The sequence below is a fragment of the Ranitomeya imitator genome, chromosome 1, assembly GCF_032444005.1.
Source record: "Ranitomeya imitator isolate aRanImi1 chromosome 1, aRanImi1.pri, whole genome shotgun sequence".
In the NCBI taxonomy this organism is placed as follows: domain Eukaryota; kingdom Metazoa; phylum Chordata; class Amphibia; order Anura; family Dendrobatidae; genus Ranitomeya; species Ranitomeya imitator.
This window is the reverse complement of record NC_091282.1, coordinates 575,651,005-575,678,844: the sequence shown is the minus strand read 5'-3', so window position 1 is coordinate 575,678,844 and position 27,840 is coordinate 575,651,005. Positions and strand designations below refer to the sequence as shown.

At 44.3% G+C, this 27,840-nt stretch overlaps 1 protein-coding gene across 1 annotated transcript in view; it reads left to right on the top strand.

Annotated features, from left to right (window-relative positions):
• PRSS57 (serine protease 57) overlaps window positions 1-24,866 on the top strand; it is a 226,959-nt gene extending 202,093 nt beyond the window's left edge. The window contains exon 5 of the mRNA XM_069767847.1: window positions 24,699-24,866. Within this exon, the coding sequence (XP_069623948.1) occupies window positions 24,699-24,851 (153 nt within the window). The 3' untranslated portion in view covers window positions 24,852-24,866. The remainder of the gene's footprint in view (window positions 1-24,698) is intronic.
• The last annotated feature ends 2,974 nt before the right edge of the window (window positions 24,867-27,840 follow it).

Genomic DNA, 27,840 nt, shown 5'->3' with positions numbered 1-27,840 from the left:
TATGAAGTATATTATGAACTGTGCATAACCCAGGTTATGACTGCATAATAAACCACATGGACTGTTTTTGTGAGAAAAACGTACCTGTGTGACTGAATCCCATTGCTAAGCGAGTGTCCCCCAACACAAGCGCTAAGCGCTATCTTACAATATACACTGCACAGTACCACTTCTCCTGTCCTGTGTGTATACACTGCACAGTCCACTTCTCCTGTCCTGTATATATATACACTGCACAGCACCACATCTTCTGTCCTGTTTATGTACACTGCACAGTACTATGTCTCTTGTCCTGCTTATATACACTGCACAGTACCACGTCTCCTGTCCTGTTTATGTATACTGCACAGTACCATGTCTCTTGTCCTGTATATATACACTACACAGTACCACTCCTCCTGTCCTGTGTTTATACACTGCACAATACCACTCCTCCTGTCCTGTATATATACACTGCACAGTACCACTTCTCCTGTCCTGTGTATATATACACTGCACAGTACCACGTCAACTTTCCTGCATATATACCCTCACAGTACCACTTCTCCAGTCCTGTATACATGTACACTGCACAGTACCACTCCTCCTGTCCTGTGTTTATACACTGCACAGTACCACTCCTCCTGTCCTGTATATATACACTGCACAGTACCACTTCTTCTGTCCTGTATATATACACTGCACAGTACCACGTCAACTTTCCTGCATATATACCCTCACAGTACCACTTCTCCAGTCCTGTATACATATACACTGCACAGTACCATATCTCTTGTCCTGTATATATACACTGCACAGTACCACTCCTCCTGTCCTGTATATATACACTGCACAGTACCACTTCTCCTGTCCTGTATATATACACTGCACAGTACCACTTCTCTTGTCCTGTGTATATACACTGCATAGTACCAATTCTCCTGTCCTATATATACACTGCACAGTAACACTTCTCCTGTCCTGTATATGTACACTGCACAGTACCACTCCTCCTGTCCTGTATATATACACTGCACAGTACCACTTCTCCTGTCCTGTATATATACACTGCACAGTACCACTTCTCCTGTCCAGTATAAATATACACTGCACAGTACCACTTCTCCTGTCCTGTATATATACACTGCACAGTACCACTCCTCTTGTCCTGTATATATATACTGCACAGTACCACTTCTTCTGTCCTGTATATATACACTGCATAGTACCAATTATCCTGTCCTGTATATATATACTGCACAGTACCACTTCTCCTGTCCTGTATATATACACTGCACAGTACCACTCCTCTTGTCCTGTATATATACACTGCACAGTACCACTTCTCCTGTCCTGTATATATACACTGCACAGTACCACTCCTCTTGTCCTGTATATATATACTGCACAGTACCACTCCTCCTGTCCTGTGTTTATACACTGCACAATACCACTCCTCCTGTCCTGTATATATACACTGCACAGTACCACTTCTCCTGTCCTGTGTATATATACACTGCACAGTACCACGTCAACTTTCCTGCATATATACCCTCACAGTACCACTTCTCCAGTCCTGTATACATGTACACTGCACAGTACCATATCTCTTGTCCTGTATATATACACTGCACAGTACCACTCCTCCTGTCCTGTGTTTATACACTGCACAGTACCACTCCTCCTGTCCTGTATATATACACTGCACAGTACCACTTCTTCTGTCCTGTATATATACACTGCACAGTACCACGTCAACTTTTCTGCATATATACCCTCACAGTACCACTTCTCCAGTTCTGTATACATATACACTGCACAGTACCATATCTCTTGTCCTGTATATATACACTGCACAGTACCACTCCTCCTGTCCTGTATATATACACTGCACAGTACCACTTCTCCTGTCCTGTATATATACACTGCACAGTACCACTTCTCTTGTCCTGTGTATATACACTGCATAGTACCAATTCTCCTGTCCTATATATACACTGCACAGTAACACTTCTCCTGTCCTGTATATGTACACTGCACAGTACCACTTCTCCTGTCCTGTATATATACACTGCACAGTACCACTTCTCCTGTACAGTATAAATATACACTGCACAGTACCACTTCTCCTGTCCTGTATATATACACTGCACAGTACCACTCCTCTTGTCCTGTATATATATACTGCACAGTACCACTTCATCTGTCCTGTATATATACACTGCATAGTACCAATTCTCCTGTCCTGTATATATATACTGCACAGTACCACTTCTCCTGTCCTGTATATATACACTGCACAGTACCACTCCTCTTGTCCTGTATATATATACTGCACAGTACCACTTCTCCTGTCCTGTATATATACACTGCACAGTACCACTTCTCCTGTCCTGTATATACACTGCATAGTACCAATTCTCCTGTCCTGTATATATACACTGCACAGTACCACTTCTCCTGTCCTGTATATATACACTGCACAGTACCACTTCTCTTGTCCTGTGTATATACACTGCATAGTACCAATTCTCCTGTCCTATATATACACTGCACAGTAACACTTCTCCTGTCCTGTATATGTACACTGCACAGTACCACTTCTCCTGTCCTGTATATATACACTGCACAGTACCACTTCTCCTGTCCTGTATAAATATACACTGCACAGTACCACTTCTCCTGTCCTGTATATATACACTGCATAGTACCACTCCTCCTGTCCTGTATATATACACTGCACAGTACCACTCCTCTTGTCCTGTATATATATACTGCACAGTACCACTTCTTCTGTCCTGTATATATACACTGCATAGTACCAATTCTCCTGTCCTGTATATATATACTGCACAGTACCACTTCTCCTGTCCTGTATATATACACACTGCACAGTACCACTTCTCCTGTCCTGTATATACACTGCATAGTACCAATTCTCCTGTCCTGTATATATACACTGCACAGTACCACTTCTTCTGTCCTGTATATATACACTGCACAGTACCACGTCAACTTTCCTGCATATATACCCTCACAGTACCACTTCTCTTGTCCTGTGTATATACACTGCATAGTACCAATTCTCCTGTCCTATATATACACTGCACAGTAACACTTCTCCTGTCCTGTATATATACACTGCACAGTACCACTTCTCTTGTCCTGTGTATATACACTGCATAGTACCAATTCTCCTGTCCTATATATACACTGCACAGTAACACTTCTCCTGTCCTGTATATGTACACTGCACAGTACCACTTCTCCTGTCCTGTATATATACACTGCACAGTACCACTCCTCTTGTTCTGTATATATATACTGCACAGTACCACTTCTCCTGTCCTGTATATATACACTGCACAGTACCACTTCTCCTGTCCTGTATATACACTGCATAGTACCAATTCTCCTGTCCTGTATATATACACTGCACAGAACCACTTCTCCTGTCCTGTATATATACACTGCACAGTACCACTTCTCTTGTCCTGTGTATATACACTGCATAGTAAAAATTCTCCTGTCCTATATATACACTGCACAGTACCACTTCTCCTGTCCTGTATATATACACTGCACAGTACCACTTCTCCTGTCCTGTATATATACACTGCACAGTACCACTTCTCCTGTCCTGTATAAATATACACTGCACAGTACCACTTCTCCTGTCCTGTATATATACACTGCATAGTACCAATTCTCCTGTCCTATATACAGTGGGGCAAAAAAGTATTTAGTCAGTCAGCAATAGTGCAAGTTCCACCACTTAAAAAGATGAGAGGTGTCTGTAATTTACATCATAGGTAGACCTCAACTATGGGAGACAAACTGAGAAAAAAAAATCCAGAAAATCACATTGTCTGTTTTTTTAACAATTTATTTGCATATTATGGTGGAAAATAAGTATTTGGTCAGAAACAAACAATCAAGATTTCTGGCTCTCACAGACCTGTAACTTCTTCTTTAAGAGTCTCCTCTTTCCTCCACTCATTATCTGTAGTAATGGCACCTGTTTAAACTTGTTATCAGTATAAAAAGACACCTGTGCACATCCTCAAACAGTCTGACTCCAAACTCCACTATGGTGAAGACCAAAGAGCTGTCGAAGGACACCAGAAACAAAATTGTAGCCCTGCACCAGGCTGGGAAGACTGAATCTGCAATAGCCAACCAGCTTGAAGTGAAGAAATCAACAGTGGGAGCAATAATTAGAAAATGGAAGACATACAAGACCACTGATAATCTCCCTCGATCTGGGGCTCCACGCAAAAATCCACCCCGTGGGGTCAGAATGATCACAAGAACGGTGAGCAAAAATCCCAGAACCACGCGGGGGGACCTAGTGAATGAACTGCAGAGAGCTGGGACCAATGTAGCAAGGCCTACCATAAGTAACACACTACGCCACCATGGACTCAGATCCTACAGTGCCAGACGTGTCCCACTGCTTAAGCCAGTACATGTCCGGGCCCGTCTGAAGTTTGCTAGAGAGCATTTGGATGATCCAGAGGAGTTTTGGGAGAATGTCCTATGGTCTGATGAAACCAAACTGGAACTGTTTGGTAGAAACACAACTTGTCGTGTTTGGAGGAAAAAGAATACTGAGTTGCATCCATCAAACACCATACCTACTGTAAAGCATGGTGGTGGAAACATCATGTTTTGGGGCTGTTTCTCTGCAAAGGGGCCAGGACGACTGATCCGGGTACATGAAAGAATGAATGGGGCCATGTATCATGAGATTTTGAGTGCAAACCTCCTTCCATCAGCAAGGGCATTGAAGATGAAACGTGGCTGGGTCTTTCAACATGACAATGATCCAAAGCACACTGCCAGGGCAACGAAGGAGTGGCTTCGTAAGAAGCATTTCAAGGTCCTGGAGTGGCCTAGCCAGTCTCCAGATCTCAACCCTATAGAAAACCTTTGGAGGGAGTTGAAAGTCCGTGTTGCCAAGCGAAAAGCCAAAAACATCACTGCTCTAGAGGAGATCTGCATGGAGGAATGGGCCAACATACCAACAACAGTGTGTGGCAACCTTGTGAAGACTTACAGAAAATGTTTGACCTCTGTCATTGCCAACAAAGGATATATTACAAAGTATTGAGATGAAATTTTGTTTCTGACCAAATACTTATTTTCCACCATAATATGCAAATAAAATGTTAAAAAAAACAGACAATGTGATTTTCTGGATTTTTTTTTCTCAGTTTGTCTCCCATAGTTGAGGTCTACCTATGATGTAAATTACAGACGCCTCTCATCTTTTTAAGTGGTGGAACTTGCACTATTGCTGACTGACTAAATACTTTTTTGCCCCACTGTATATATACACTGCACAGTACCGCTCCTTCTGTCCTGTGTATATACACTGCACAGTACCACTCCTCCTGTCCAGCATATAAACACTGCACAGTACCACTCCTCCTGTCCTGTATATATACACTGCACAGTACCACTTCTCCTGTCCTGTATATATACACTGCACAGTACCACTCCACCTGTCCTGTATATATACACTGCACAGCACCACTCCTCTTGTCCTGTATATATACACTGCACAGTACCACTTCTCCTGTCCAGCATATATACACTGCACAGTACCACTTCTCCTGTCCTGTATATACACTGCACAGTACCAATTCTCCTGTCCTGTATATATACACTGCACAGTACCGCTCCTCCTGTCCTGTATATATACACTGCACAGTACCACTTCTCCTGTCCTGTATATATACACTGCACAGTACCACTCCTCATGTCCTGTATATATACACTGCACAGTACCACTCCTCCTGTCCTGTATATATACACTGCACAGTACCACTCCTACTGTCCTGTATATATACACTGCACAGTACCACTCCTCCTGTCCTGTATATATACACTGCACAGTACCACTCCTCCTGTCCTGTATATATACACTGCACAGTACCACTCCTACTGTCCTGTATATATACACTGCACAGTACCACTCCTCCTGTCCTGTATATATACACTGCACAGTACCACTCCTCCTGTCCTGTATATATACACTGCACAGTACCACTCTTCCTGTCCTGTATATACACACTGCACAGTACCACTTCTCCTGTCCTGTATATATACACTGCACAGTACCACTCCACCTGTCCTGTATATATACACTGCACAGCACCACTCCTCCTGTCCTGTATATATACACTGCACAGTACCACTCTTCCTGTCCTGTATATATACAGTGCACAGTACCACTTCTCCTGTCCTGTATAAATATACACTGTACAGTACTACTCCTCTTGTCCTGTATATATACACTGCACAGTACCACTTCTCCTGTCCTGTGTATTTACACTGCACAGTCCACTTCTCCTGTCCTGTATATATACACTGCACAGTACCACTTCTCCTGTCCTGTATAAATATACACTGCACAGTACCACTTCTCCTGTCCTGTATATACACTGCACAGTACCACTTCTCCTGTCCTGTATATACACTGCACAGTACCACTTCTCCTGTCCTGTATATATACAGTGCACAGTACCACTTCTCCTGTCCTGTATAAATATACACTGCACAGTACTACTCCTCCTGTCCTGTATATATACACTGCACAGTAACATTTCTCCTGTCCTGTGTATATACACTGCACAGTCCACTTCTCCTGTCCTGTATATATACACTGCACAGCACCACATCTTCTGTCCTGTTTATGTACACTGCACAGTACTATGTCTCTTGTCCTGTATATATACACTGCACAGTACCACTCCTGTCCTGTGTATATACACTACACAATACAACTCCTCCTGTCCTGTTTATGTATACTGCACAGTACCACGTCAACTGTCCTGCTTATATACACTGCACAGTACCACGTCTCCTGTCCTGTTTATGTATACTGCACAGTACCATGTCTCTTGTCCTGTATACATACACTACACAGTACCACTCCTCCTGTCCTGTGTTTATACACTGCACAATACCACTCCTCCTGTCCTGTATATATACACTGCACAGTACCACTTCTCCTGTCCTGTGTATATATACACTGCACAGTACCACGTCAACTTTCCTGCATATATACCCTCACAGTACCACTTCTCCAGTCCTGTATACATGTACACTGCACAGTACCATATCTCTTGTCCTGTATATATACACTGCACAGTACCACTCCTCCTGTCCTGTGTTTATACACTGCACAGTACCACTCCTCCTGTCCTGTATATACAGTATATACACTGCACAGTACCACTTCTGTCCTGTATATATACACTGCACAGTACCACGTCAACTTTCCTGCATATATACCCTCACAGTACCACTTCTCCAGTCCTGTATACATATACACTGCACAGTACTATATCTCTTGTCCTGTATATATACACTGCACAGTACCACTCCTCCTGTCCTGTATTTATACACTGCACAATACCACTCCTCCTGTCCTGTACATATACACTGCACAGTACCACTTCTCCTGTCCTGTGTATATATACTGCATAGTACCGATTCTCCTGTCCTGTATATATACACTGCACAGTACCACTTCTCCTGTCCTGTATATATACACTGCACAGTACCACTTCTCTTGTCCTGTGTATATACACTGCATAGTACCAATTCTCCTGTCCTATATATACACTGCACAGTAACACTTATCCTGTCTTGTATATGTACACTGCACAGTACCACTTCTCCTGTCCTGTATATATACACTGCATAGTACCACTCCTCCTGTCCTGTATATATACACAGCACAGTACCACTCCTCTTGTCCTGTATATATATACTGCACAGTACCACTTCTCCTGTCCTGTATATATACACTGCACAGTACCACTTCTCCTGTCCTGTATATACACTGCATAGTACCAATTCTCCTGTCCTGTATATATACACTGTACAGTACCACTTCTTCTGTCCTGTATATATACACTGCACAGTACCACGTCAACTTTCCTGCATATATACCCTCACAGTACCACTTCTCTTTTCCTGTGTATATACACTGCATAGTACCAATTCTCCTGTCCTATATATACACTGCACAGTAACACTTCTCCTGTCCTGTATATATACACTGCACAGTACCACTTCTCTTGTCCTGTGTATATACACTGCATAGTACCAATTCTCCTGTCCTATATATACACTGCACAGTAACACTTCTCTTGTCCTGTATATGTACACTGCACAGTACCACTTCTCCTGTCCTGTATATATACACTGCACAGTACCACTTCTCCTGTCCTGTATAAATATACACTGCACAGTACCACTTCTCCTGTCCTGTATATATACACTGCATAGTACCACTCCTCCTGTCCTGTATATATACACTGCACAGTACCACTCCTCTTGTCCTGTATGTATATACTGCACAGTACCACTTCTCCTGTCCTGTATATATACACTGCACAGTACCACTTCTCCTGTCCTGTATATACACTGCATAGTACCAATTCTCCTGTCCTGTATATATACACTGCACAGTACCACTTCTCCTGTCCTGTATATATACACTGCACAGTACCACTTCTCTTGTCCTGTGTATATACACTGCATAGTAAAAATTCTCCTGTCCTATATATACACTGCACAGTACCACTTCTCCTGTCCTGTATATATACACTGCACAGTACCACTTCTCCTGTCCTGTATATATACACTGCACAGTACCACTTCTCCTGTCCTGTATAAATATACACTGCACAGTACCACTTCTCCTGTCCTGTATAAATATACACTGCACAGTACCACTTCTCCTGTCCTGTATATATACACTGCATAGTACCAATTCTTCTGTCCTATATATATATATATATACACTGCACAGTACCGCTCCTTCTGTCCTGTGTATATACACTGCACAGTGCCACTCCTCCTGTCCAGCATATATACACTGCACAGTACCACTCCTCCTGTCCAGCATATATACACTGCACAGGACCACTCCTCCTGTCCTGTATATATACACTGCACAGTACCACTTCTCCTGTCCTGTATATATACACTGCACAGTACCACTACTCCTGTCCTGTATATATACACTGCACAGTACCACTCCTCCTGTATATATACACTGCACAGTACCACTCCACCTGTCCTGTATATATACACTGCACAGCACCACTCCTCTTGTCCTGTATATATACACTGCACAGTACCACTTCTCCTGTCCAGCATATATACACTGCACAGTACCACTTCTCCTGTCCTGTATATACACTGCACAGTACCAATTCTCCTGTCCTGTACATATACACTGCACAGTACCGCTCCTCCTGTCCTGTATATATACACTGCACAGTACCACTTCTCCTTTCCTGTATATATACACTGCACAGTACCACTCCTCCTGTCCTGTATATATACACTGCACAGTACCACTCCTACTGTCCTGTATATATACACTGCACAGTACCACTCCTCCTGTCCTGTATATATACACTACACAGTACCACTCCTCCTGTCCTGTATATATATACACTGCACAGTACCACTCCTCCTGTCCTGTATATATACACTGCACAGTACCACTTCTCCTGTCCTGTATATATACACTGCACAGTACCACTCCACCTGTCCTGTATATATACACTGCACAGCACCACTCCTCCTGTCCTGTATATATACACTGCACAGTACCACTCTTCCTGTCCTGTATATATACAGTGCACAGTACCACTTCTGTCCTGTATAAATATACACTGCACAGTACTACTCCTCCTGTCCTGTATATATACACTGCACAGTACCACTCCTCCTGTCTTGTATATATACACTGCACAGTACCACTTCTCCTGTCCTGTATATATGCACTGCACAGTACCACTCCACCTGTCCTGTATATATACACTGCACAGCACCACTCCTCCTGTCCTGTATATATACACTGCACAGTACTGTTGTGAATTCTGTGGCTGAATTCACTCCTGTGGTCACAAGTGGTACTGCAGCTTCTGAGCTTCCTTCCTCAGGTGTTCTGGTGAGCTCATTAGCTGCTTCGTTACTTAACTCCACCTGATGCTGCTATCCTTGCTCCTAGTCAATGTTCCAGTGTTGGATCTGAGCTTCTCCTGATTGTTCCTGTGACCTGCTGCTCTGTATAGCTAAGTGCTTTTTTGCTATTTTGTTGCCTTTTTTCTGTCCAGCTTGTCTTTTGTTTTGCTGGAAGCTCTGAGACGCAAAGGGTGTACCGCCGTGCCGTTAGTCCGGCATGGTGGGTCTTTTTTGCCCCTTTGCGTGGGTTTTGCTTTAGGGTTTTTTGTAGACTGCAAAGTTCGCTTTACTGTCCTCGCTCTGTCTAAGAATATCGGGCCCCACTTTGCTGAATCTATTTCATCCCTACGTTTTGTCTTTTCATCTTACTCACAGTCATTATATGTGGGGGGCTGCCTTTTCCTTTGGGGTATTTCTCTGGGGGCAAGTCAGGCCTATTTTTCTATCTTCAGGCTAGCTAGTTTCTTAGGCTGTGCCGAGTTGCATAGGTAGTGGTTAGGCGCAATCCACAGCCACTTTTAGTTGTGTTTAGGATAGGATCAGGTGTGCAGTCTACAGAGTTTCCACGTCTCAGAGCTCGTTCTTTTGTTTTTGGGTATTTGTCAGATCACTGTGTGCGCTCTGATCGCTAGGCACACTGTGTCTCTGGATTGCCTTCATTACACCTTTCATTAGCAGACATAACAGTACTAGGAGCCAACTAATGATTCTCAATAGAGGGAAAGAAAAAGTTCTGACATTTTTTTTTTTTTCTCTGCTCTGTGTTCACTTTTTTTTTTTTTTTTTCCCCTAGACATTTCGGTGTTTCTGGACACAGGTGTGGACATGGATTTTCAGGGTCTGTGCTCTTCAATGGATAATCTCGTTATAAATGTACAAAAGATTCAAGATACTATTGATCAAAAATCTATGTTAGAACCAAGAATTCCTATTCCTGATTTGTTTTTTGGAGATAGAACTAAGTTTCCAAGTTTCAAAAATAATTGTAAGCTATTTCTGGCCTTGAAACCTCATTCTTCTGGTAATCCTATTCAACAGGTTTTGATTATTATTTCTTTTTTGCGCGGCGACCCTCAAGACTGGGCATTTTCTCTTGCGCCAGGAGACCCTGCATTGAGTAGTGTCGATGCGTTTTTCCTGGCACTCGGATTACTGTACGATGAGCCTAATTCAGTGGATCAGGCTGAGAAAAATTTGCTGGCTTTGTGCCAGGGTCAGGATGATATAGAAGTATATTGTCAGATATTTAGGAAATGGTCAGTACTCACTCAGTGGAATGAATCTGCGCTGGCAGCTTTGTTCAGAAAGGGTCTCTCTGAGGCTCTTAAGGATGTCATGGTGGGATTTCCTATGCCTGCTGGTTTGAATGAGTCTTTGTCTTTAGCCATTCAGATCGGTAGACGCTTGCGCGAGCGTAAATCTGTGCACCATTTGGCGGTATTGCCTGAGGTTAAACCTGAGCCTATGCAGTGCGATAGGACTATGACCAGAGTGGAACGGCAGGAATACAGACGTCTGAATGGGCTGTGTTTCTACTGTGGTGATTCCACTCATGCTATTTCTGATTGTCCTAAGCGCACTAAGCGGTCCGCTAGGTCTGCCGTCATTGGTACTGTACAGTCCAAATTCCTTCTGTCCATTACCTTGATATGCTCTTTGTCGTCGTTTTCTGTCATGGCGTTTGTGGATTCAGGCGCTGCCCTAAATCTGATGGATTTGGATTATGCTAAACGTTGTGGGTTTTTCTTGGAGCCTTTGCGGTGTCCTATTCCATTGAGAGGAATTGATGCTACACCTTTGGCCAAGAATAAACCTCAGTACTGGGCCCAGCTGACCATGTGCATGGCTCCTGCACATCAGGAAGTTATTCGCTTTCTGGTGTTGCATAATCTGCATGATGTGGTCGTGTTGGGGTTGCCATGGCTACAAACCCATAATCCAGTATTGGATTGGAATTCCATGTCGGTATCCAGCTAGGGTTGTCAGGGGGTACATGGTGATGTTCCATTTTTGTCGATTTCGTCATCCACCCCTTCTGAGGTCCCAGAGTTCTTGTCTGATTATCAGGATGTATTTGAAGAGCCCAAGTCCGATGCCCTACCTCCGCATAGGGATTGTGATTGTACTATCAATTTGATTCCTGGTAGTAAATTCCCTAAAGGTCGATTATTTAATTTATCCGTGCCCGAACACGCCGCTATGCGCAGTTATGTGAAGGAATCCCTAGAGAAGGGACATATTCGCCCATCGTCATCACCACTGGGAGCAGGGTTCTTCTTTGTAGCTAAGAAGGATGGTTCGCTGAGACCGTGTATTGATTACCGCCTTCTTAATAAGATCACTGTTAAATTTCAGTATCCCTTGCCATTGTTATCTGACTTGTTTGCTCGGATTAAGGGGGCTAGTTGGTTCACTAAGATAGATCTTCGTGGTGCGTATAATCTGGTGAGAATCAGGCAAGGAGATGAATGGAAAACTGCATTCAATACGCCCGAGGGTCATTTTGAGTATCTAGTGATGCCGTTCGGACTTGCCAATGCTCCATCAGTGTTTCAATCCTTTATGCATGACATCTTCCGTGAGTACCTGGATAAATTCCTGATTGTTTACTTGGATGACATTTTGATCTTCTCAGATGATTGGGAGTCTCGTGTGAAGCAGGTCAGAATGGTTTTTCAGGTCCTGCGTGCTAACTCTTTGTTTGTGAAGGGATCAAAGTGTCTCTTCGGTGTGCAGAAAGTTTCATTTTTGGGATTCATCTTTTCCCCTTCTACTATCGAGATGGATCCAGTTAAGGTCCAAGCCATCCAGGATTGGATTTAGCCGACATCTCTGAAAAGTCTGCAAAAGTTCCTGGGCTTTGCTAATTTTTATCGTCGCTTCATCTGTAATTTTTCTAGCATTGCCAAACCATTGACCGATTTGACCAAGAAGGGTGCTGATTTGGTCAATTGGTCTTCTGCTGCTGTGGAAGCTTTTCAGGAGTTGAAGCGTCGTTTTTGTTCTGCCCCTGTGTTGTGTCAGCCAGATGTTTCTATTCCGTTCCAGGTCGAGGTTGATGCTTCTGAGATTGGAGCAGGGGCGGTTTTGTCACAGAGAGGTTCTGATTGCTCAGTGCTGAAACCATGTGCTTTCTTTTCCAGGAAGTGTTCGCCCGCTGAGCGTAATTATGATGTGGGCAACCGAGAGTTGCTGGCCATGAAGTGGGCATTCGAGGAGTGGCGTCATTGGCTTGAAGGAGCTAAGCATCGCGTGGTGGTATTGACTGATCATAAGAACTTGACTTATCTCGAGTCTGCCAAGCGCTTGAATCCTAGACAGGCCCGTTGGTCGTTATTTTTTGCCCGCTTCGACTTTGTGATTTCGTACCTTCCGGGCTCTAAAAATGTGAAGGCGGATGCTCTGTCTAGGAGTTTTGTGCCCGACTCTCCGGGTTTATCTGAGCCAGTGGGTATCCTCAAGGAAGGAGTCATTGTGTCTGCCATCTCCCCTGATTTGCGGCGGGTGCTGCAAAAATTTCAGGCGAATAAACCTGATCGTTGTCCAGCGGAGAAACTGTTCGTCCCTGATAGGTGGACTAATAAACTTATCTCTGAACTTCATTGTTCGGTGTTGGCTGGTCATCCTGGAATCTTTGGTACCAGAGAGTTAGTGGCTAGATCCTTCTGGTGGCCATCTCTGTCACGGGATGTACGTACTTTTGTGCAGTCCTGTGGGATTTGTGCTAGGGCTAAGCCCTCCTGTTCTCGTGCCAGTGGGTTGCTTTTGCCCTTGCCGGTCCCAAAGAGGCCTTGGACACATATTTCGATGGATTTCATTTCTGACCTTCCCGTTTCTCAAAAGATGTCAGTCATTTGGGTGGTCTGTGATCGCTTTTCTAAAATGGTCCATCTGGTGCCCTTGGCTAAATTGCCTTCCTCCTCTGATTTGGTACCTTTGTTCTTTCAGCATGTGGTTCGGTTGCATGGCATTCCTGAGAATATTGTTTCTGACAGAGGTTCCCAGTTTGTTTCAAGGTTCTGGCGAGCCTTTTGTGGTAGGATGGGCATTGACCTATCCTTTTCCTCGGCTTTCCATCCTCAGACTAATGGCCAGACCGAACGAACCAATCAGACCTTGGAAACATATCTGAGATGTTTTGTTTCTGCAGACCAGGATGATTGGGTGTCCTTTTTGCCGTTGGCTGAGTTCGCCCTTAATAATCGGGCCAGCTCGGCTACCTTGGTTTCTCCATTTTTCTGCAATTCTGGGTTCCATCCTCGTTTCTCTTCAGGACAGGTTGAGTCTTCGGACTGTCCTGGTGTGGATTCTGTGGTGGACAGGTTGCAGCAGATCTGGACTCAGGTAGTGGACAATTTGACCTTGTCCCAGGAGAAGGCTCAACTTTTCGCTAATCGCAGACGCCGTGTGGGTCCCCGACTTCGTGTTGGGGATCTGGTTTGGTTATCTTCTCGTCATATTCCTATGAAGGTTTCCTCTCCTAAATTTAAACCTCGTTTTATTGGTCCGTATAGGATTTCTGAGGTTCTCAATCCTGTGTCTTTTCGTCTGACCCTCCCAGACTCCTTTTCCATACATAATGTATTCCATAGGTCATTGTTGCGGAGATACGTGGCACCTATGGTTCCATCTGTTGAGCCTCCTGCCCCGGTTTTGGTGGAGGGGGAATTGGAGTATATTGTGGAGAAGATTTTGGATTCTCGTGTTTCTAGACGGAAACTCCAGTATCTGGTTAAATGGAAGGGTTATGCTCAGGAAGATAATTCCTGGGTTTTTGCCTCTGATGTTCATGCTCCCGATCTTGTTCGTGCCATTCATGCGGCTCATCCTGGTAGGCCTGGGGGCTCTGGTGAGGGTTCGGTGACCCCTCCTCAAGGGGGGGGTACTGTTGTGAATTCTGTGGCTGAATTCACTCCTGTGGTCACAAGTGGTACTGCAGCTTCTGAGCTTCCTTCCTCAGGTGTTCTGGTGAGCTCATTAGCTGCTTCGTTACTTAACTCCACCTGATGCTGCTATCCTTGCTCCTAGTCAATGTTCCAGTGTTGGATCTGAGCTTCTCCTGATTGTTCCTGTGACCTGCTGCTCTGTATAGCTAAGTGCTTTTTTGCTATTTTGTTGCCTTTTTTCTGTCCAGCTTGTCTTTTGTTTTGCTGGAAGCTCTGAGACGCAAAGGGTGTACCGCCGTGCCGTTAGTCCGGCACGGTGGGTCTTTTTTGCCCCTTTGCGTGGGTTTTGCTTTAGGGTTTTTTGTAGACTGCAAAGTTCGCTTTACTGTCCTCGCTCTGTCTAAGAATATCGGGCCCCACTTTGCTGAATCTATTTCATCCCTACGTTTTGTCTTTTCATCTTACTCACAGTCATTATATGTGGGGGGCTGCCTTTTCCTTTGGGGTATTTCTCTGGGGGCAAGTCAGGCCTATTTTTCTATCTTCAGGCTAGCTAGTTTCTTAGGCTGTGCCGAGTTGCATAGGTAGTGGTTAGGCGCAATCCACAGCCACTTTTAGTTGTGTTTAGGATAGGATCAGGTGTGCAGTCTACAGAGTTTCCACGTCTCAGAGCTCGTTCTTTTGTTTTTGGGTATTTGTCAGATCACTGTGTGCGCTCTGATCGCTAGGCACACTGTGTCTCTGGATTGCCTTCATTACACCTTTCATTAGCAGACATAACAGTACTAGGAGCCAACTAATGATTCTCAATAGAGGGAAAGAAAAAGTTCTGACATCATTTTTTTTTTCTTCTCTGCTCTGTGTTCACTTTTTTTTTTTTTTTTCCCCTAGACATTTCGGTGTTTCTGGACACAGGTGTGGACATGGATTTTCAGGGTCTGTGCTCTTCAATGGATAATCTCGTTATAAATGTACAAAAGATTCAAGATACTATTGATCAAAAATCTATGTTAGAACCAAGAATTCCTATTCCTGATTTGTTTTTTGGAGATAGAACTAAGTTTCCAAGTTTCAAAAATAATTGTAAGCTATTTCTGGCCTTGAAACCTCATTCTTCTGGTAATCCTATTCAACAGGTTTTGATTATTATTTCTTTTTTGCGCGGCGACCCTCAAGACTGGGCATTTTCTCTTGCGCCAGGAGACCCTGCATTGAGTAGTGTCGATGCGTTTTTCCTGGCACTCGGATTACTGTACGATGAGCCTAATTCAGTGGATCAGGCTGAGAAAAATTTGCTGGCTTTGTGCCAGGGTCAGGATGATATAGAAGTATATTGTCAGATATTTAGGAAATGGTCAGTACTCACTCAGTGGAATGAATCTGCGCTGGCAGCTTTGTTCAGAAAGGGTCTCTCTGAGGCTCTTAAGGATGTCATGGTGGGATTTCCTATGCCTGCTGGTTTGAATGAGTCTTTGTCTTTAGCCATTCAGATCGGTAGACGCTTGCGCGAGCGTAAATCTGTGCACCATTTGGCGGTATTGCCTGAGGTTAAACCTGAGCCTATGCAGTGCGATAGGACTATGACCAGAGTGGAACGGCAGGAATACAGACGTCTGAATGGGCTGTGTTTCTACTGTGGTGATTCCACTCATGCTATTTCTGATTGTCCTAAGCGCACTAAGCGGTCCGCTAGGTCTGCCGTCATTGGTACTGTACAGTCCAAATTCCTTCTGTCCATTACCTTGATATGCTCTTTGTCGTCGTTTTCTGTCATGGCGTTTGTGGATTCAGGCGCTGCCCTAAATCTGATGGATTTGGATTATGCTAAACGTTGTGGGTTTTTCTTGGAGCCTTTGCGGTGTCCTATTCCATTGAGAGGAATTGATGCTACACCTTTGGCCAAGAATAAACCTCAGTACTGGGCCCAGCTGACCATGTGCATGGCTCCTGCACATCAGGAAGTTATTCGCTTTCTGGTGTTGCATAATCTGCATGATGTGGTCGTGTTGGGGTTGCCATGGCTACAAACCCATAATCCAGTATTGGATTGGAATTCCATGTCGGTATCCAGCTAGGGTTGTCAGGGGGTACATGGTGATGTTCCATTTTTGTCGATTTCGTCATCCACCCCTTCTGAGGTCCCAGAGTTCTTGTCTGATTATCAGGATGTATTTGAAGAGCCCAAGTCCGATGCCCTACCTCCGCATAGGGATTGTGATTGTACTATCAATTTGATTCCTGGTAGTAAATTCCCTAAAGGTCGATTATTTAATTTATCCGTGCCCGAACACGCCGCTATGCGCAGTTATGTGAAGGAATCCCTAGAGAAGGGACATATTCGCCCATCGTCATTCCCACTGGGAGCAGGGTTCTTCTTTGTAGCTAAGAAGGATGGTTCGCTGAGACCGTGTATTGATTACCGCCTTCTTAATAAGATCACTGTTAAATTTCAGTATCCCTTGCCATTGTTATCTGACTTGTTTGCTCGGATTAAGGGGGCTAGTTGGTTCACTAAGATAGATCTTCGTGGTGCGTATAATCTGGTGAGAATCAGGCAAGGAGATGAATGGAAAACTGCATTCAATACGCCCGAGGGTCATTTTGAGTATCTAGTGATGCCGTTCGGACTTGCCAATGCTCCATCAGTGTTTCAATCCTTTATGCATGACATCTTCCGTGAGTACCTGGATAAATTCCTGATTGTTTACTTGGATGACATTTTGATCTTCTCAGATGATTGGGAGTCTCGTGTGAAGCAGGTCAGAATGGTTTTTCAGGTCCTGCGTGCTAACTCTTTGTTTGTGAAGGGATCAAAGTGTCTCTTCGGTGTGCAGAAAGTTTCATTTTTGGGATTCATCTTTTCCCCTTCTACTATCGAGATGGATCCAGTTAAGGTCCAAGCCATCCAGGATTGGATTTAGCCGACATCTCTGAAAAGTCTGCAAAAGTTCCTGGGCTTTGCTAATTTTTATCGTTGCTTCATCTGTAATTTTTCTAGCATTGCCAAACCATTGACCGATTTGACCAAGAAGGGTGCTGATTTGGTCAATTGGTCTTCTGCTGCTGTGGAAGCTTTTCAGGAGTTGAAGCGTCGTTTTTGTTCTGCCCCTGTGTTGTGTCAGCCAGATGTTTCTCTTCCGTTCCAGGTCGAGGTTGATGCTTCTGAGATTGGAGCAGGGGCGGTTTTGTCACAGAGAGGTTCTGATTGCTCAGTGCTGAAACCATGTGCTTTCTTTTCCAGGAAGTGTTCGCCCGCTGAGCGTAATTATGATGTGGGCAACCGAGAGTTGCTGGCCATGAAGTGGGCATTCGAGGAGTGGCGTCATTGGCTTGAAGGAGCTAAGCATCGCGTGGTGGTATTGACTGATCATAAGAACTTGACTTATCTCGAGTCTGCCAAGCGCTTGAATCCTAGACAGGCCCGTTGGTCGTTATTTTTTGCCCGCTTCGACTTTGTGATTTCGTACCTTCCGGGCTCTAAAAATGTGAAGGCGGATGCTCTGTCTAGGAGTTTTGTGCCCGACTCTCCGGGTTTATCTGAGCCAGTGGGTATCCTCAAGGAAGGAGTCATTGTGTCTGCCATCTCCCCTGATTTGCGGCGGGTGCTGCAAAAATTTCAGGCGAATAAACCTGATCGTTGTCCAGCGGAGAAACTGTTCGTCCCTGATAGGTGGACTAATAAACTTATCTCTGAACTTCATTGTTCGGTGTTGGCTGGTCATCCTGGAATCTTTGGTACCAGAGAGTTAGTGGCTAGATCCTTCTGGTGGCCATCTCTGTCACGGGATGTACGTACTTTTGTGCAGTCCTGTGGGATTTGTGCTAGGGCTAAGCCCTCCTGTTCTCGTGCCAGTGGGTTGCTTTTGCCCTTGCCGGTCCCAAAGAGGCCTTGGACACATATTTCGATGGATTTCATTTCTGACCTTCCCGTTTCTCAAAAGATGTCAGTCATTTGGGTGGTCTGTGATCGCTTTTCTAAAATGGTCCATCTGGTGCCCTTGGCTAAATTGCCTTCCTCCTCTGATTTGGTACCTTTGTTCTTTCAGCATGTGGTTCGGTTGCATGGCATTCCTGAGAATATTGTTTCTGACAGAGGTTCCAAGTTTGTTTCAAGGTTCTGGCGAGCCTTTTGTGGTAGGATGGGCATTGACCTATCCTTTTCCTCGGCTTTCCATCCTCAGACTAATGGCCAGACCGAACGAACCAATCAGACCTTGGAAACATATCTGAGATGTTTTGTTTCTGCAGACCAGGATGATTGGGTGTCCTTTTTGCCGTTGGCTGAGTTCGCCCTTAATAATCGGGCCAGCTCGGCTACCTTGGTTTCTCCATTTTTCTGCAATTCTGGGTTCCATCCTCGTTTCTCTTCAGGACAGGTTGAGTCTTCGGACTGTCCTGGTGTGGATTCTGTGGTGGACAGGTTGCAGCAGATCTGGACTCAGGTAGTGGACAATTTGACCTTGTCCCAGGAGAAGGCTCAACTTTTCGCTAATCGCAGACGCCGTGTGGGTCCCCGACTTCGTGTTGGGGATCTGGTTTGGTTATCTTCTCGTCATATTCCTATGAAGGTTTCCTCTCCTAAATTTAAACCTCGTTTTATTGGTCCGTATAGGATTTCTGAGGTTCTCAATCCTGTGTCTTTTCGTCTGACCCTCCCAGACTCCTTTTCCATACATAATGTATTCCATAGGTCATTGTTGCGGAGATACGTGGCACCTATGGTTCCATCTGTTGAGCCTCCTGCCCCGGTTTTGGTGGAGGGGGAATTGGAGTATATTGTGGAGAAGATTTTGGATTCTCGTGTTTCTAGACGGAAACTCCAGTATCTGGTTAAATGGAAGGGTTATGCTCAGGAAGATAATTCCTGGGTTTTTGCCTCTGATGTTCATGCTCCCGATCTTGTTCGTGCCATTCATGCGGCTCATCCTGGTAGGCCTGGGGGCTCTGGTGAGGGTTCGGTGACCCCTCCTCAAGGGGGGGGTACTGTTGTGAATTCTGTGGCTGAATTCACTCCTGTGGTCACAAGTGGTACTGCAGCTTCTGAGCTTCCTTCCTCAGGTGTTCTGGTGAGCTCATTAGCTGCTTCGTTACTTAACTCCACCTGATGCTGCTATCCTTGCTCCTAGTCAATGTTCCAGTGTTGGATCTGAGCTTCTCCTGATTGTTCCTGTGACCTGCTGCTCTGTATAGCTAAGTGCTTTTTTGCTATTTTGTTGCCTTTTTTCTGTCCAGCTTGTCTTTTGTTTTGCTGGAAGCTCTGAGACGCAAAGGGTGTACCGCCGTGCCGTTAGTCCGGCACGGTGGGTCTTTTTTGCCCCTTTGCGTGGGTTTTGCTTTAGGGTTTTTTGTAGACTGCAAAGTTCGCTTTACTGTCCTCGCTCTGTCTAAGAATATCGGGCCCCACTTTGCTGAATCTATTTCATCCCTACGTTTTGTCTTTTCATCTTACTCACAGTCATTATATGTGGGGGGCTGCCTTTTCCTTTGGGGTATTTCTCTGGGGGCAAGTCAGGCCTATTTTTCTATCTTCAGGCTAGCTAGTTTCTTAGGCTGTGCCGAGTTGCATAGGTAGTGGTTAGGCGCAATCCACAGCCACTTTTAGTTGTGTTTAGGATAGGATCAGGTGTGCAGTCTACAGAGTTTCCACGTCTCAGAGCTCGTTCTTTTGTTTTTGGGTATTTGTCAGATCACTGTGTGCGCTCTGATCGCTAGGCACACTGTGTCTCTGGATTGCCTTCATTACACCTTTCATTAGCAGACATAACACAGTACCACTCTTCCTGTCCTGTATATATACAGTGCACAGTACCACTTCTCCTGTCCTGTATAAATATACACTGCACAGTACTACTCCTCCTGTCCTGTATAAATATACACTGCACAGTACCACTCCTCCTGTCCTGTATATATACACTGCACAGTACCACTCCTCCTGTCCTGTATATATACACTGCACAGTACCACTCCTCCTGTCCTGTATAAATATAGACTGCACAGTACCACTTCTCCTGTCCTGTATAAATATACACTGCACAGTACTACTCCTCCTGTCCTGTATATATACACTGCACAGTACCATTCCTCCTGTCCTGTATAAATATGCACTGCACAGTACCACTCCTCCTGTCCTGTATATATACACTACACAGTACCACTCCTCCTGTCCTGTATATATACACTGCACAGTACCGCTCATCCTGTCCTGTATATATACACTGCACAGTACCACTTCTCCTGTCCTGTATATATACACTGCACAGTACCACTCCTCCTGTCCTGTATATATACACTGCACAGTACTACTTCTCCTGTCTTGTTTATATACACTACACAGTACCACTCCTCCTGTCCTGTATATATACACTGCACAGTACCATTTCTCCTGTCCTGTATATATACACTGCACAGTACTACTTCTCCTGTCTTGTTTATATACACTACACAGTACCACTCCTCCTGTCCTGTATATATACACTGCACAGTACCACTTCTCCTGTCCTGTATATATACACTGCACAGTACTACTTCTCCTGTCTTGTTTATATACACTACACAGTACCACTTCTCCTGTCCTATATATACACTACACAGTACCACTCCTCCTGTCCTGTATATATACACTGCACAGTACCACTTCTCCTGTCCTGTATAAATATACACTGCACAGTACTACTCCTCCTGTCCTGTATATATACACTGCACAGTACCATTCCTCCTGTCCTGTATAAATATACACTGCACAGTACCACTCCTCCTGTCCTGTATATATACACTACACAGTACCACTCCTCCTGTCCTGTATATATACACTGCACAGTACCACTCATCCTGTCCTGTATATATACACTGCACAGTACCACTTCTCCTGTCCTGTATAAATATACACTGCACAGTACTACTCCTCCTGTCCTGTATGTACACACTGCACAGTACCACTCCTCCTGTCCTGTATAAATATACACTGCACAGTACCACTCCTCCTGTCCTGTAATATATACACTGCACAGTACCACTCCTCCTGTCCTGTATAAATATAGACTGCACAGTACCACTTCTCCTGTCCTGTATAAATATACACTGCACAGTACCACTCCTCATGTCCTGTATATATACACTGCACAGTACCATTCCTCCTGTCCTGTATAAATATGCACTGCACAGTACCACTCCTCCTGTCCTGTATATATACACTGCACAGTACCACTCCTCCTGTCCTGTATGTACACACTGCACAGTACCACTCCTCCTGTCCTGTATAAATATACACTGCACAGTACCACTCCTCCTGTCCTGTATATATACACTGCACAGTACCACTTCTCCTGTCCTGTATATATACACTGCACAGTACTACTTCTCCTGTCTTGTTTATATACACTACACAGTACCACTCTTCCTGTCCTGTATATATACAGTGCACAGTACCACTTCTCCTGTCCTGTATATATACACTGCACAGTACCACTCCTCCTGTCCTGTATAAATATACACTGCACAGCACCACTTCTCCTGTCCTGTATAAATATACACTGCACAGTACTACTCCTCCTGTCCTGTATATATACACTGCACAGTACCACTCCTCCTGTCCTGTATGTACACACTGCACAGTACTACTCCTGTCCTGTATAAATATACACTGCACAGTACCACTCCTCCTGTCCTGTATATATACACTGCACAGTACCACTCCTCCTGTCCTGTATAAATATAGACTGCACAGTACCACTTCTCCTGTCCTGTATAAATATACACTGCACAGTACCACTCCTCCTGTCCTGTATAAATATGCACTGCACAGTACCACTCCTCCTGTCCTGTATATATACACTGCACAGTACCACTCCTCCTGTCCTGTATGTACACACTGCACAGTACCACTCCTCCTGTCCTGTATAAATATACACTGCACAGTACCACTCCTCCTGTCCTGTATATATACACTGCACAGTACCACTTCTCCTGTCCTGTATATATACACTGCACAGTACTACTTCTCCTGTCTTGTTTATATACACTACACAGTACCACTCTTCCTGTCCTGTATATATACAGTGCACAGTACCACTTCTCCTGTCCTGTATATATACACTGCACAGTACCACTCCTCCTGTCCTGTATAAATATACACTGCACAGCACCACTTCTCCTGTCCTGTATAAATATACACTGCACAGTACTACTCCTCCTGTCCTGTATATATACACTGCACAGTACCACTCCTCCTGTCCTGTATGTACACACTGCACAGTACTACTCCTCCTGTCCTGTATAAATATACACTGCACAGTACCACTCCTCCTGTCCTGTATAAATATACACTGCACAGTACCACTTCTCCTGTCCTGTATATATACACTGCACAGTACTACTTCTCCTGTCTTGTTTATATACACTACACAGTACCACTCCTCCTGTCCTGTATATATACACTGCACAGTACCACTTCTCCTGTCCTGTATATATACACTGCACAGTACTACTTCTCCTGTCTTGTTTATATACACTACACAGTACCACTCCTCCTGTCCTGTATATATACACTGCACAGTACCACTTCTCCTGTCCTGTATATATACACTGCACAGTACTACTTCTCCTGTCTTGTTTATATACACTACACAGTACCACTTCTCCTGTCCTATATATACACTACACAGTACCACTCCTCCTGTCCTGTATATATACACTGCACAGTACTACTTCTCCTGTCTTGTTTATATACACTACACAGTACCACTCCTCCTGTCCTGTATATATACACTGCACAGTACTACTTCTCCTGTCTTGTTTATATACACTACACAGTACCACTCCTCCTGTCCTGTATATATACACTGCACAGTACCACTTCTCCTGTCCTGTATATATACACTGCACAGTACCACTTCTCCTGTCTTGTTTATATACACTACACAGTACCACTTCTCCTGTCCTATATATACACTACACAGTACCACTCCTCCTGTCCTGTATATATACACTGCACAGTACTACTTCTCCTGTCCTGTATATATACACTGCACAGTACTACTTCTCCTGTCTTGTTTATATACACTACACAGTACCAAGCCGTGGCTTCTTTTTTTTTTCAAAATGAGTCACTGGAGAGCATCTCTTTTCTGGGCCTTTAGTCTCTCTGGATCTCCTTTACCTAATGGACTCAGTCTTCTCAGGCACTGCCTGGCCTTTCTCCTGCAGCCCAATGGCCTGCTTCTCAGCTACCTCAGTGTCACAGATTTCTTATGTAAAATGGGATAATGCCCATATTGTGAGAGGAGTGGTGAACTTAACATGAACTAGTTGAGCACAACAGGAATATCCAGCTGTGAAAAATATTCCACTTCTTGCAAATCATTAAATGTAAATTGCAAATAAATAGTAGTAATTGTTGCAGAGGCCAATGCTGTAAGCCATGGAAAAAGGTCCCTAGCATTGGTCATATCACCATCCACATATGACACACACCTGAAAATCCCTCTACACAAAACCAATTGTGGTGTAATACTTGAAGTACATTACAGTATCCTACCTCTTCTGAATAGTTATTTTCATAAATTTGTTTTCAACAATCACATGTATTGTAATTTAAGTTCCTCTGCAACCATGCGTTGTAGTTAACACCTCTACACAGATACAGAATCAGGACATAATATTTTTCACACTGCTATTTGATTTCTATCAATTTTGTGCCCATGATATTGAACCTGGAACATTGATATTGGCATCATATGAAAGATTTGATTGATTGATAGTTCATACAAAACTTTCAGTTTATGTGATGCTTTGCTGCAAATGAGATATGCCTTACATCTGACATATGATTTTTCTTTCCAGGGTGATTCTGGTGGACCACTTGTATGCAGGAACCGCATTGAAGGATTGGTTTCCTTTTCTGGACTTTTCTGTGGAGACCCTCGTACTCCAGATGTATATACTCGAGTTTCAGCATTTCTGCCTTGGATTCAGAGTGTGATAAGGAAACATTAAAAGAAGAAAAAGAAACAGTGGAACGCCCTTCTTTTTTTCTAAACTTTTATAGCTACCTGATTTAGGTGTATTAAACATATGGGGATTATAGTGTAATGAAAAAGTATCATGTTTTTGGACAGTATTGATGTTAAGTTTATACACACCTTGAATACAGATTCAGACTCAAAAATAAAAAATTGGTGGGTAGTGGATTCAGATTAACAACTGGCTAACATAAGATACCCGAAAGTGAATATAAAAATTAACTTTTAATGTACACAATTAAAATAGAACAACACAGCCCATGTAGTATATAACATAGCCACGTAGCATATAACACAGCCATGTAGTATATAGCACAGCGCACGTAGCATAGAACAGCCCATATAGTATATAGCACAGCCCATGTAGTATATAACACAGATATGTAGTATATAACACAGACATGTAGTATATAACACAGACATGTAGTATATAACACAGACATGTAGTATACAGCACAGTCCCCTCCCCCCAAGAATGGCCCCATAGTCCAGTACTCACTGTTATAGTTAAAAAAAAAAAACACTCCTCACCTCTGAACATGCCCGCGCTGCTCCCTGCTCCGGTCTTGGCAGCTCCGCTGCACTGCCTGACACACAGCGAGTGCGCGACGATGTCATCGCGCACCCGCAGCGGCAGTGTCAGAGGCAGAGTGGGGAATGATGGGAGAGGGAGCATCAGTTGACGCTCTCTCCTCCATCATTAGCTTTGAACTTTACCGGCAGACGCTGGTATAGTTCAATGCGGCGGCAGGGGAGTTGGCGCTGGTGACAGGTGGGCCCCCCCTGCCTCGCAGAGGCCCCATAGCAGCTGCATGATGTGCCGCTAGCTGAGGGCCCCTGGGGGAGCAGGGGCCCTAGGCAGCTGCCTGCCCATAACGCCAGCCTTGAATGGGCCCCCTGTCTCGCCAGGGCCCCAGCATTTGCCTGGGTACGCCGGGTGCTGACGCCAGCCCTGGTTCCTGCCTACCAGCGGAGGTTGGCACTCTAATTAATACTATACAAAAATGGCACCCCACTCCTAGGTGGCTGCCTCTACCTGCCCTGGATATCCCTGTGGATATCACACAACTAGGGGATGAATTAAAGGAAATACCAAAGCAAGCGGGCAGTTGGTGGGCCAGTGCTGGAGGGGTGAGTAAGTAAGTAAACCATCGGGCATCATTAGGATACTATTAAATGATCATTGATAAACATTTGTACCCCACTAAAGCTGTCTCCTGTCATAAACAGCCTACTTGACAGCAGATATGGCGCCCTCACTCATCGATGGCTGACTCTGGGAGTCCCTAAAATAAATATAGAGCTCCCAGGACCATGTGGGCAGATGCTGGCAGGGATACGGAGCAAAACAATGAGGAGCAAAGCACTCACAACCAGAATATTAACAGTGCAGTGACAGAATATAATAGATCAATTAATAAAAGACCAACAGCATGAATGGGGTACATGTCAGATCACTAGCGTGTAACCTCTACGTGTTTCATTACATATGGATCATCAGGAGGTGAGATGAATTGATGCTGCATGGTGCTGGTCTATGTTCATTTATTTTTACACAGATGACAACCTAGGAACCTCTCTCCACAGGATGTTCGTCCGGAAATCTAGGGGAAATCATGTGGTAGACAAGTGTCCATTAGTATGGGTACCTCCCCATCGATGTAAACCTTCTACGCCCCTCACTCTGCAGGAAAATGGTGCCTCCAACAGGACCTACAGGTCCTTCTCAAAAAATTAGCATATAGTGTTAAATTTCATTATTTACCATAATGTAATGATTACAATAAAACTTTCATATATTATAGATTCATTATCCACCAACTGAAATTTGTCAGGTCTTTTATTGTTTTAATACTGATGATTTTGGCATACAACTCCTGATAACCCAAAAAACCTGTCTCAATAAATTAGCATATCAAGAAAAGGTTCTCTAAACGACCTATTACCCTAATCTTCTGAATCAACTAATTAACTCTAAACACATGCAAAAGATACCTGAGGCTTTTATAAACTCCCTGCCTGGTTCATTACTCAAAACCCCCATCATGGGTAAGACTAGCGACCTGACAGATGTCAAGAAGGCCATTATTGACACCCTCAAGCAAGAGGGTAAGACCCAGAAAGAAATTTCTCAACAAATAGGCTGTTCCCAGAGTGCTGTATCAAGGCACCTCAATGGTAAGTCTGTTGGAAGGAAACAATGTGGCAGAAAACGCTGTACAACGAGAAGAGGAGACCGGACCCTGAGGAAGATTGTGGAGAAGGACCGATTCCAGACCTTGGGGAACCTGAGGAAGCAGTGGACTGAGTCTGGTGTGGAAACATCCAGAGCCACCGTGCACAGGCGTATGCAGGAAATGGGCTACAGGTGCCGCATTCCCCAGGTAAAGCCACTTTTGAACCATAAACAGCGGCAGAGGCGCCTGACCTGGGCTACAGAGAAGCAGCACTGGACTGTTGCTAAGTGGTCCCAAGTACTTTTTTCTGATGAAAGCAAATTTTGCATGTCATTCAGAAATCAAGGTGCCAGAGTCTGGAGGAAGACTGGGGAGAAGGAAATGCCAAAATGCCTGAAGTCCAGTGTCAAGTACCCACAGTCAGTGATGGTGTGGGGTGCCATGTCAGCTGCTGGTGTTGGTCCACTGTGTTTCATCAAGGGCAGGGTCAATGCAGCTAGCTATCAGGAGATTTTGGAGCACTTCATGCTTCCATCGGCTGAAATGCTTTATGGAGATGAAGATTTCATTTTTCAGCACGACCTGGCACCTGCTCACAGTGCCAAAACCACTGGTAAATGGTTTACTGACCATGGTATTACTGTGCTCAATTGGCCTGCCAACTCTCCTGACCTGAACCCCATAGAGAATCTGTGGGATATTGTGAAGAGAAAGTTGAGAGACGCAAGACCCAACACTCTGGATGAGCTTAAGGCCGCTATTGAAGCATCCTGGGCCTCCATAACA